Below are 12,318 nucleotides of genomic sequence, written 5' to 3'. Positions count from 1 at the left end.
CAAACAACACTGAAATCACATTTTTAAAACTTCTGAACAGCCTATCTGCCAGGGCTTGCTGATTACGACTATTCCTTTTAAAGGCATCAATATATGGAAAGGAAAAGCCCAAATTAGAGAGCGACCGTTCTCAAAACAAAAAGAGGAAGGAATACCAAAATAAATATGGAAAGACAAATGAGTTATGGCTAAAGACAGACTCTGTGGCTCCATCTCTACTGAGAAACAAGCTCTCCTTCAAAACGATTTGGGTCTCTAAAATCGTAGGACTGTTTGGCCAAAGGGAGCTTGTTTTAAGTTCATTGCTGAATTATCCCTTGAAGATTTGATTTGCTTTCTGTCTACAGACATTTTTAAACCACAACTTCAAAATGTATTAATTGTTTCCTTTAAGAGTTCCTTATTCTGTGGATTCCTATCCAGCATTTGTTTCAAAATCATCTCAAGAACACACAGTGCTCTGGTCCTGATGCATTGGGATGAGCCTTCCCCCATGGAATGGGGCGTCTGAACAAAAGGCATGGGGGTTAGCTGGCTGAACACAGGTTCAGGAGCAGCCCAGGATGCTAAGGGTACTGTCTGTGCATTCCCGTTGTGGGCAGGATTCTAGTCCTCCACTGCACTGTCCTGCTCCTGCCTGTGGGGTAGTCAAATAGCCTGGGTGGCCAGGAACCCAGTGGGTCTTCCAGGGCACAGGACTTCCAGTTGTAAAAATCAAGAAAATTGGGCAGGAGAGATGCTTGATGTCACATCCAAGGACCTGAATTCTATCCCTAAACCCAAATGGTAGAAGGAGAGAACTGACTCCCACAGCTGCACTCTGACTTCCACATGTACACAATCACTGACACACACACCACAGACATGCACATGCATGTGCACATGCACACCCCCCCCCATGCACACACATATACATACATACACACAACAAACAAGCAAACAACCAAGGGTGGAGACATAGCCCAGTGGTTAGGAGTGTTGATTGCTCTTGCAGAGGTCTGCAGGTTCCCAACACAGCATCTCACAACCCTTCTAACTCTGATTCCAGGAGGACCTGATGCTCTCTTGTGCTCTCCATGATCTCCATGGTCAGGTCACTGCACTCACGTGGTGTACACACATAGAAGCAAACATCCATACACATAAAATAAAATGTGAACAAATTAAAATAAGCAAATAGAAGTTTTTCTTTAAGAATAATCAAAACTTTCAAGCAAAATGCTTAGGATAAGTTTTCTCAGATGCCGGCTTACACAGCCTCCTACCAGCCCCACCATGCACACCTTGATGCAGTCTACAAACAACATCTCCGCAGCTTGTGTGTGCTGCTATGATGAATCCCGATGCCCAGTGACTTTTTCCAGATCTGGTTTCTGTGACAGACACACAGGGCAAAAGCTTAGGCAGGCCTCCAGCCAGGCACATTCTGTCCATCAGATGGCGGACCCAGACTTGGACACAGAAAGAAAGCTTAGCTTCCCTTTTTGTGATAGTTGAGTACAGAGGAGGAGATAAGAGGCCATGGGCTGATTTTATGCACATTTATTTCATTTTTTTCTATACCTGTTAATTTCTGTTTTCCAAGTCACTAGTGGGCCAGCAACAGAGCCTTCAAAGGCCAGACCCAGTGATCACAATTCAGACTCTACTTTTCTCCTATGTGGTAGGAGCCCCCAAGGGAGCCATATTGGCTCACACCCAGAAGCCCAATACTTGGGATGCTGAGGCAGGATTTCTGTGAGTTCAAAGCCAGTCTGAGTTACAAAGTGAGTTCTAGGCCACACTGGGCTATAACATGAGATTCTGTCTTAAAAAGCAAAGCAAAGCTGGGCGGTGGTGGGGCACGTCTTTAATCCCAGCACTTGGGAGACAGAAGCAGGCGGATTTCTGAGTTCGAGGCCAGCCTGGTCTACAGAGTGAGTTCCAGGACAGGCAGGGCTACACAGAGAAAACCTGTCTTGAAAAAAAAAAAAAAGGCAAAGCAAACAAATCTACATCATTCAACCCAGGGAAGGTTCTCTGTAGAAAAAAAAAACAGTATCCTAGACATACAAGTGAGGGGAAAGAGTAAGTTCTTTCTGTTTTTTGAAACAATGTAGCCCTGGCTATCCTGCAACTTGCTATTTAGACCAGGTTAGCCTAGACCTCTCAGAAACTTGCCAACTTCTGCCTCCTGAGTGTTAGGAATGAAGGTGTGTGCTACCACATTAGGTTTAGGAGCCAAGGATGATAAGAGGGACTGGGGCCGCAGTGAGAGTGGAAGGAAGCTGTGTTCTCTCTTTGCTGGGCCAGGAGGTGATAGTAAGCAGCATTTACAGTGAACATTTCCAAGCCAGGCATGACCACCCATGCCTGTAATTCCAGCACTTGGGGAGTAGAGGCGAGAGAACCAGGTATTTAATGTCATCCTTGGCTACATGGGGAACTCACTGTGAACTGCATGAGACCTTGTGGGATTCTGAAAAAAATTAAAATAAATAAATAATAAATAAGTGAACACATTGGTCTGGGCAGGTGTTACATGCTTGCAATCCCAGACATTTAGAGGCAGAGGTGGGAGGATCACTGAAAGTTTTAGGTCAGTGTGTTTTATATTAGTAGGTTCCAGGCCAGTCAGGATTACTGACTAGGGAAAACTATATCTGAAAATTAAGACAGAAACAAACAAACAAACAAACAAAAAACCTGAGTATTCTCTTCAACACAACAATCCTCCAATGAGAATTGATACTTATAAAGTACATGTGTGTGAGCCAGGCATGCAGCTCAGAAGTAGAATGCTTGTCTTACACAAGACCTTAGGTTTGAAACCCATTGATGAAAAAAAAAAAGGAATCTCACAATGTGTGGGCATTCTCTGAATCCCTCTTTAAAAGTCAAAATGAAATCTATAAAGCATCCAAAAACATCGCCAGATGTTCATTAAGAAGGAATTAACTAGCTAAATGAAACATGGCCAATCTGTTACAGGGAACACAGCCCAGAATCTGTGAAGAGGTCATCGCTCTATACAGCCAGTATGATCATATGATCGTTGGGAGCACAGAGAGAGAGAGGTCTTTGCCCTCACAGACAAGCACTATGGAATCCAGGAATGTTAAACATATAGGGTTGTCTCAGCAAGGAATGGGGTAGCTAGTAGCCAAGGTAATCCTTGTGCTGTGTGCCAGGGATTCCCTGAAGTTCCTGCAGCCAGGACCAGAGGGAGCTAAGAGCCCAGATGACCTCTGAGCTATCTATTCTACATGACCAAGACCATACCAGAGCCTCCCAATCGCCCTTAAGATAAGACCTGCGTCCTAACTATAAATCCCACCTTCGTGGAAGAAGTGACATGAACTTTAAGAAGAGTTTCTACGTAATTATGTCTCCTTGTGCACATGAGTTTGTTACAGGAAAAATTTTATAAATTGCATTGTAGCTGGGCAGTGGTGGCACATGCCTTTAATCCCAGCACTTGGAAGGCAGAGGCAGGTAGATTTCTGAGTTCAAGGCCAGCCTGGTCTACAGAGTGAGTTCCAGGACAGCTAGGGCTACACAGAGAAACCCTGTCTCAAAAAAAAAAAAAAATGCACTGTACTTAAATAAACTGCCTAGTGTCATATTCTACAAGTTTAGGCCAAAACCAGCTAGAGTCATGTTCAACCAGATTTCCTTCTTGCCTCATGTGAACCATCACTCTGCTGGCAATGATGTTTGCAGAAACCCCCACAAATGACAACCTCTAAGAAGTGCTTAGAAAAGAAGCGACATACACACAGTCCATTCAGTGTGATTTCAATTGAGTTGGAAAATAGTTTTGAGCGTGTGCAAATGCAATATTCATATTTTGCATGTAAACACAACGTCTATAAGCTGGGAATTGAACCCAGGCCTCATGCATGCCAGGCAAGCTCTCTACCTCTGACTTCCCTGGCCCTTCCATGTGCTGTATACACGCCCAGGAAATGTCTGAGAGGATGCAGAAGAATAATGTGTTACTTTAAAACTTCCATATTCTAGTCTACCATGGTCATACTGTTACTTTTCTATCAAAAAGAAACTTTTCTGCTTTAAAGAAGCTGGGTTTTTTTGTTTGCTTGGTTTGTTTGGCTGGTCTGGTGCATGACCCACCACTTGGAGGAAACAAACTATTTTTGTTTTTAATTAAGCAAATGTGTGTTATTCTGAAAATAAGACAGTTCCAGGATAGGTATTTTAAGTGAAGCGCCGATTGAACAGTATATATTTTGTTAGGCACACAAATAGTGGGCGCTTATATTTATAAGAGAACTCTTGGTAGAGTCAAAAGGGCTAAGCTCTAACTCCATCGCTGTCATTTTCTTCACCTTGGCAAGTAATATAAACTAAATGGGCCTTGTCACCCTCCTTATCCAAGGCACACATGGCAATGATGGTAAAGTACCCGATGTCAGCACGACCCAGCAAACAGCTAAGTGTAGCCAGTAGTCACTGAAGTTGTTGTAGTGGTCACCTATTACCCTATAAGACTCATTAAGGAGATTCTAGACCCCTCCCCCACTATTCTTCTGCTTTAATTGTTAATTGTTTTATTTTTCTCAACTCCTTAAACTTTTTTCTCAAAATTGATAATAATTATCAGTTTCTTACAAAATAGATAATTAAGCCAGACATGGTAGTACACCCTGAAATCCTGGTGTTCCAGATCTTGGTGACTTTGAGGCTACATACTATGGGCCTACAAAGTGAGATCAGGTCCAGCCTGAAAGATAAAGAGTCGGTGAATCTGAGGCCTGTTTGGTCTACATAGTGCTACGTGGTGTGAGACCCTGTCTCAAAACAAATTAGCAAATGAATAGTGAAGCCTGCTATCTTGTTATAAGGGCCTTAGGAGATGTGTATCATCCGACAACTCATTGATCTTCTCTGTGCATGAGAGAGAAAGGTCCAGGAAAGCATCAGTCAATCAGCAGAGCCACAGTGAGAGGTTTTGGGGGCTTACGCTCACCACTCAGCTGACCGGCTACTTCTCTGTGACCCTCCTCCACATTCCAGAGAAAATGTGGCGGCTTATTAATCCCGAAGAAAAAGTTTGCCAGGTAGATGGGCTAGATTAAGCAACCGCAAACACTACGGCTCTTTTACACAACAGAGTTTTATACTCATTGTACAGTTCCAGTGGGACTAGATTGCAACAAAGAGGCAGGCAGATGCGCTGGCTGTTTGAGAAGCTGTGATAGGAGGACCTCAAGTTTAATCCCAGACTGGGTTATACAGGAAGACCCTTGGCAGAAAGAGAAAGGTTAAGAGGAGAGGGTAGGAGAGAGGGGAGCAAAGAGGAGGGGAGAAGGAAAGGGAAGGGATGTCAATTCTTCCCCTCCTCCAACCCTGGGGGCTTTTCAAGGCTGGTTCAGAGCCAGAGCGGCTTTGCATGAGCTTTGGGGGACCTTATGACAGGGCTGACCCTGGCCGGGGCTCTCACACTCCACAGGAGGCTGCCACGGTGGATGTGCAAGACCCTGTCGCCACCCTGTCATTCCGATGACTCTAGGGAAATCTTTAGCGGTTCTCTGCTTGTTACAGCCGCCCTGCTCCAGCCTCTTCTGCTGGTGCCTGTATATATAGATAGGGAGCAGCACAAATACCCCACCAGGTTGGATAACAGGAAAAGTGCGGCTACTTCCACTACCTAGATCTGTCCCTATGTCTCCGAATGGTTTCGTTGACCAACTAACCTGGCCACATTAAAAAAAAAAAAAAAAAAAAAAAAAAAAAAAAAAAAAAAAAAAGTGGACGTACAGCTGGGAAGGACAACCGTGCATTTTAAACACTGAGGTGAGGCACGGTGGAGAATTCTGGGTTGTAGGAGCAGACACACCAGCACGAGGGCATGACAGCTCACTGCTCAATAGCCTAGTCTTTTCCCCATGCGAATACAAGAGCAATACAAACAAAAACGGGGGTGGGGGATCAAAAGTAAAGGGCAGGGAAATACAGGGACTAGAGGTCCATCCAGGCAATAATGCCTGATTCTTGCTGAGGACATTCTTTCCAGAAATCCGAAAGGAGAAAAAAAAAATCCTAAATAACAATCTCAAACTCACAATGACTCAAACCAAGAGTTCCTGTTTTCTGTGTCTGAACAATAACAACAACAAAAAGATATGCCAGAAAAATGATCATGCAAAGTCACATTGGGTGCCAGAAGCGCCCGGAGAAGAGGGCGTGGAGTGACTCTGCCTTGGAGGTCCACGGTCATCCACGGTCCTGAGCGATGGGTTCAGGGGAAAAAGCAGAAACATTTCGTCTCCTAGGGACAACCCTTCCCTCTCACAAAGACCAAAATCTCAGGAATTCTGTAAATTTCCGCTTGTCCACATGTAGGGACCTAGGCAAGTCCAGAAAACCCACCCGTTATTACTCCCAAATTTAAATTTCCCTGTCACCACCAGGAGCTGGCTCAAAACTGGACTCTAAAAGCAACAAGAAAAAGAACTCATAGTAATTAACTTGTTTCAGAACAAAAATAATTCGATCAACATTGTCATAGTTTAGCGAAAAGGACATGTCGACTTGTGGGAACGAGCCCAACCCCTGGACGTGTCCAGGGCTTCCCTTTCCCAGGGAGCCCAAAGCAGGTACTCAGCGCGCAAAAAACGCACAATGAGACCTAGGTGCGTCACGCCACAAAGATCCTAGGCAGGAGGAAGGGAGCTGCCCCTGTGGGCTCACGTCCCCAAATGACCCAAACTGGAAGAATGGGTTGAAGAGGACCCTTGGTTCCCGGACCACCGGAGCCAAACAAGACAATAGAGCCATAAAGAAGAAAAATGACAGGAAGAGCTGGAGGAGCTCTGGAAGGGACCGGAGAGGGCTGCAGAAATGGACCTGGAAGAAGCGCTCCCGGAGAAGGGGGCGTGGAGTGACTCTGCCTCGGACGTCTACGGTCATCCACCGCCTGCTAACAGGCGCCGCAGCCACGGGGACAGCTCCCTCCCTCCTCCCGCCTGCCCTGCTGCTCCCCGGGTCCCGCACCGTGTTGTAGAACTCGGCGATGGCAGGCACGATGGTGTAGTTGTCCTCGCACCAATCCACCTCCGAACTGCCAGCCCGCAGCTGGTCCCACCAGTGCGGGGCGCCCATGGCCGCTCTGGAGCATCGGAGCAGCTTCTCCGCAGCGGCGACCGGCCCGAGCGGCTGCGGGGGACACTGCGCGTCTGTGGCTTTATGCGGTGCGGGGCAGCCTCCGGATACGGCGCCTCCCGGCGGGCCTCCCAAGCCCGGCTGAGTCCGCCCGCCACCGCTGGGGGCAGACCCGCCCCGGCCCCGCCCCCGGGAGTCCCGGAGCACGGCGACCACGCCCACCCGGGGCGGGACCTGACAGGCCGGCCCCCGAAAGGTAGAACCGGGACCCGGGTGGAAGCCGGGACCCTAGCCACCAGCTCTCCGGTTCCACCATGGTTGGCGGCAAAGGCCTTCAGAGTCGCTCTTGTCCGCGTGCGTCCACGTTGTTGAAAGACCGCCAAAGCGGCCCCTACCCTTTGTAAAAATGTAAAATACAGAAAAAACGCACAGAGACCCGGACCCCTTTGGACTCCAGAGGAGTTCGCAGCAATTTTCTTCACTGCTCTCAATTCTTCTGCCTAAGGAAGGTTCTTGCTCCTCTTGAAGGCAGAACAGCTTTACCAGTCCCAACTCGCTGCTGGCTAGAGTAAAAAGATCCTCAAGGCTGTAGCAACAGGTTTTCTGAACCCTTGCAAGCACCATGGGCCACCCACACCAGGAGAACGTTTCTGTAGTACTTGATGCTTAGCTGTTTATGGGTAACATAGACTTGGGGAAACCTTCAGCCATCCCAACCTACAGAAGATGAAGTATAGCAGGTAAGAACACACACGTGCAGGACATAATGCATATACAGTTGTGTATAATACATATAGTAATATGAGCTGGGCACTGTTGAGACAGTGTTCATATGCCACTCATTAGGTGTCCCGGTGGCATCCCGGGGTCAGCGGGTTTTATTAACCTTTCTACCAGTGTGAATGTTAAAGCTAGTAACCAAGTTGACCTATCGGCTCGTAATGCGTTCTGCCTCGGTTATTCTGCAGTTTCTAAATGTAAGCCAGTTTTACGAGGCACAGGTAAGATCTTGGAGAAAAGCATTTTATTCTTTTTGGTGGCCACTCAGGACCTCCTTCTAGGCAAGCTCCAGGTAAGGACAGAGGCAGAGGTGGCAGCAATCTCCACTGCTTCGTCATTTCTTTGCTCAGGCAGGTCTGCCTTCTCTCCTGGCTGGAGCTCCTGTAAGCAAATACATCTGTGGGTCTCTTCCTCAGACACCCACACAGTCATTGTCTCCACGGCCGGCAGAAGTACCTCCTGGAAATCAGGAAATCCCACTTTATTCCTTACAGGCTAAACCACTCCTAGGACTTCATTATCCCACCTTCTGTGCCCTCTTCCTTCTCTAGAGCCAGGTCTCCTGAAGGTCTGCTGGAAGCCATGGAGAAGAACCCAGACTGTGACCTCCTAGGGTCAGTTACAGCTAGCAGGAGTGAGGAGGTCAGAGCCACAAAGGAAAATGCACTGTAATGCTCCCCCGCCCTACCCCCCACCTCATCCCCCACCTCATCCCCCACCCTCCCACCCCCGCCCCACTGCTGTATACTGAGCACCAACTGGTCCAGCAAGGGAAATGCTTTCTCATGTGATCGTATCTTTCTCCTCCCGATAGCTTAGGCAAAAATAAGCTGGGTGTAGTAGCACAAGCTTGTAATCCTGGAAAGAAAAGCTATCCACATCTATCTATCCAAGCTGACATAAAACAGTTACTGTGTGTGGCAATTTTCTGAATTTGTGGTCCACATGATCAAAATTTTTCCTGTTAGTACTGTAACAGTACTTATCATCTGCATCATTTTTATTTTTAATTTTTTTGAAACAGGATCTCGTGTAGGCCAGGCTGGCCCCCAAAGTGCTAGAATTTATAGACACAATACCATATCCAGATTCCTTCTCATTTTTTAAAAAAAAAAAATCAGTGTGTATTATAGCTTTCCAAAGGCTGCAGTGTGATATATGGACACCTGATAGAATTTACACATTCATAGGCATTAGATACCGCAGTTTAAATTCCTAGCATTGTAGAAAAGTTGATGATAGACTCACATAAATAAAGGGTATTCAGGGTCCTCAATACTTTGTTGTTGTTTTGTTTTGTTTTATTACAGACAGGGTTTCTCTGTATAGCCCGGGCTGTCCTGGAACTCACTCTGTAGACCAGGCTGGCCTCGAACTCAGAAACCCACCTGCCTCTGCCTCCCAAATGCTGGGATTAAAGGAGTGTGCCACCACTGCCCAGCTCCTCAATACTTTTTAAAGGACTGAGTCATGTGGAAAGGTGTCTGTCTGAGTGTACACACTCACACACAAGTCTGTTCATGCACAGAGAGGCTAAAGGCAGGTGCCAGGCACAGCCTCTCTTATCTCTGCCTTTACCTTTAGACAGGGTCTCTTCCTGAACTTTGGGTTTGCATTTTCTCGACTAGGCTGGTAGCCAATGGACCCAGTACTGATCCTGCTTCCGTCCTTGGAACTGGATTACAGTTGAGCACCAGATACATGACTGTACATGTAGTGGTGTCTTACATGAGTCCTGGGATCTGAATTCTGTTCTTCATAATTGCCTAGCAGGAACTCTTAATCACTGATTTATCTCTTTCCAGCCCCCAGTGTCCTCAATAATTTTACATTTTTATTTATTTTTATGTATATGGGTGTTTTGTTTGCCTACATGTTTACCTGTCCACTACATGTGTGCAGTACCCATAGAGGCCAGAAGGGGGCACTGGCCCCCTGGAACTGGACTTATACATGGTTATGAGCCACCATGTAGGTGCTGGGAATTGAACCCAAATCCTCTGGAAGAGTAGTTAGTACTAGCTCTTAACCACTGAGGGAGCAAGTATTGTCAGAAACAATTCAGGTTTTATTTTAAATAAGATTTATTTATATGTAAGTGAACTGTAGCTGTCTTCAGACACTCCAGAAGAGGGAGTCAGATCTCGTTACAGATGGTTGTGAGCTACCATTTGGTTGCTGGGATTTGAACTCAGGACCTTTGGAAGAACTGTCAGTGCTCTTAACCACTGAGCCATCTCTCCAGCCCCAATTCAGGTTTTAAATCAAAGTCCTCTACTGTGAGAGAGAACAAGCGCTTTTACCTTCTTGGTTCTTATGTAGGATCTCTGGCTAGATTTAAGATTCCAAACAATACAAAAGCTGGTTGGTTGACAAGAGAAAAAACATAAAAGTTCTGTTAATTTCACATGTGCCCAGGGGTCTTCATAAAGGTGAAACCTGAAGAAATGATCAAATAATGATATTTTTGTATTAAACTAGAGCAATGATATTTTTTTAAAACAAGGTCTGGTGGCCTTAAATTTACAGAGATCTGCCTCCAGTACTGGAACTAAAGGCCTAAGTCATCATGCCCAGCTCAAGATCAATAACTTTATGTAGTAAATGGACAATGAATCTAGGGCTGTGGTTCTCACCCTGTGGGTTGCAGCCGCTTTGGGATTAATGACCCTTTCACAGAGGTCACCTAAGATCATCCACATATCAGATAGCTACCTCAAGACTCATAACATTAGCAAAATTACAGTTATGAGGTAGCAATGAAAATAATTTTATGGTTGGGGATCTCCACAATATGAGGAAGTGTATTAAAGGTCACAGCATAAGGAAGGTTGAGAATCACTGCTCTGGGGGCTGCTACTAAGAGAAATGAGACAGAACAATGTAGGCTGTAATAGAAGATGGGGCTTTCGCAAAGAATTTCTTTATTTGGGTTCACATCACCAGACTCTAGTACTCTAAGCTATCTTCTGCTTTCGGTATGCATAGGACAGGTTTCTCCCACCAAAACTCCTTTAGTTGTTTTTTTTTTTTTTCTTTCTGTGGTGCTGGGGATAGAATCTAAGACCCAAAGCATGTTAGGCACACTCCCTTCTACATTTCTAGCTATCCCTCAAAGAATTCTTATGGCTTGCTACAGATAGGGGAAAGGCTGACTGGCTCTTTATGAAAGTGCAGCACCTTAAGTGATTTCAGCTTGCAGTGATCAATATACCAGCCCAGCATTTTCTGCCTAATGCCTTCATCTCCTTAACGCCTTCTTACTGCACACACTGTGTGAGCCACTAGCTGTAGATGAATGGCAGAGAGCACTAAAGTTAGCAAATCCTCCAGTGACACCGTGTTGGTCTGCTGATGACTATTACATTTTTTTCTGATCAAAACACTTTCCCAATGACTATAATGATCTTATTTAATAATATCAATAGCTATTGCCTGGTAGGAGATTGTGAGATTGAGCTCTACTAATACAATGGTTCTTCAGATCAATGGTTTCATACTCAATCTTATAAACTGTGTGTGTGTGTGTGTGTGTGTGTGTGTTGGGGGTGCATGACAACAGGAACAAAGCCTTGCTCAGTTCTATGGTGAGTTCACTCATTGTACCTGTCTTAGGGTTTTACTGCTGTGAGCAGACACCATGACCAAGGCAACTCTTATAAAGACAGCATTTAATTGGGCCTGGCTTACAAGTTCAGAGGTTCAGTCCATTATCATCAAGTAAGGAACATGGCAGCATCCAGGCAGCATGGCACAGGAGGAACTGAGAGTTAGTTCTACATCTTCATTTGAAGGCTGCTAGCATAATACTTGCTTTCCAAATCCAAAGTCCCAAAATATATATTCTTCCAACAAAAGCATGGTCAGGCCTATCACAGCAACACCCCAGTCCCTGGTACCAACTTCTGGTCCCAATCAGGGTTCTCTAGAGTCACAGAACTTATAGATAGTCTCTATATATTAAGGGGATTTGTTGTGGTGACTCACAGTCTGCAGTCCAGCTAACCTAACAATAGGCAGCTGTGGGTGAGAAGTCCAAGACTCTAGTAGTTACTCAATCCCATGAGGCTAGCTGTTTCAACTGGTCTTCTGTAGAAGTAGTTCCCAACAGATGTGCTGGCAAGTAAATGCAAGCAAGTGAGAAGACTGAATCTTCCTTCTTCCAATGTCCTTGTGCAGGTCTCCAGCAGAAGGTGTGGCCCAGACTAAAGTTTGTACCGCCATGCCTGGATCTGGGACTTGCTTAGCACCAGGTTGACCTTGAACTCCAAGATCTCTTTGCCTTAGTCTCATAAGGCATGTACTACTACCCTGCCTGGGCCTAAGCTTTTCATAGCCACTATGCCTCAAGATTTTCATACCAAGATCCATTTCAGAAACCTGTATCTTCCAGCCTCAAGATCTGGATCACAGGTGTGCCCTCCAATTCTGATT

At 45.7% G+C, this 12,318-nt stretch overlaps 1 protein-coding gene across 1 annotated transcript in view; it reads right to left on the bottom strand.

Annotated features, from left to right (window-relative positions):
• Acer2 (alkaline ceramidase 2) overlaps positions 1-7,258 on the bottom strand; it is a 46,734-nt gene extending 39,476 nt beyond the window's left edge. The window contains exon 1 of the mRNA XM_052176723.1: positions 6,997-7,258. Within this exon, the coding sequence (XP_052032683.1) occupies positions 6,997-7,104 (108 nt within the window). The 5' untranslated portion in view covers positions 7,105-7,258. The remainder of the gene's footprint in view (positions 1-6,996) is intronic.
• Between the last annotated feature and the right edge of the window lie 5,060 nt (positions 7,259-12,318).

The sequence above is a fragment of the Apodemus sylvaticus genome, chromosome 3 (assembly GCF_947179515.1).
Source record: "Apodemus sylvaticus chromosome 3, mApoSyl1.1, whole genome shotgun sequence".
In the NCBI taxonomy this organism is placed as follows: domain Eukaryota; kingdom Metazoa; phylum Chordata; class Mammalia; order Rodentia; family Muridae; genus Apodemus; species Apodemus sylvaticus.
Note: the sequence above shows the minus strand (reverse complement) of the source record. Positions and strands in the feature narration are given on the sequence as shown.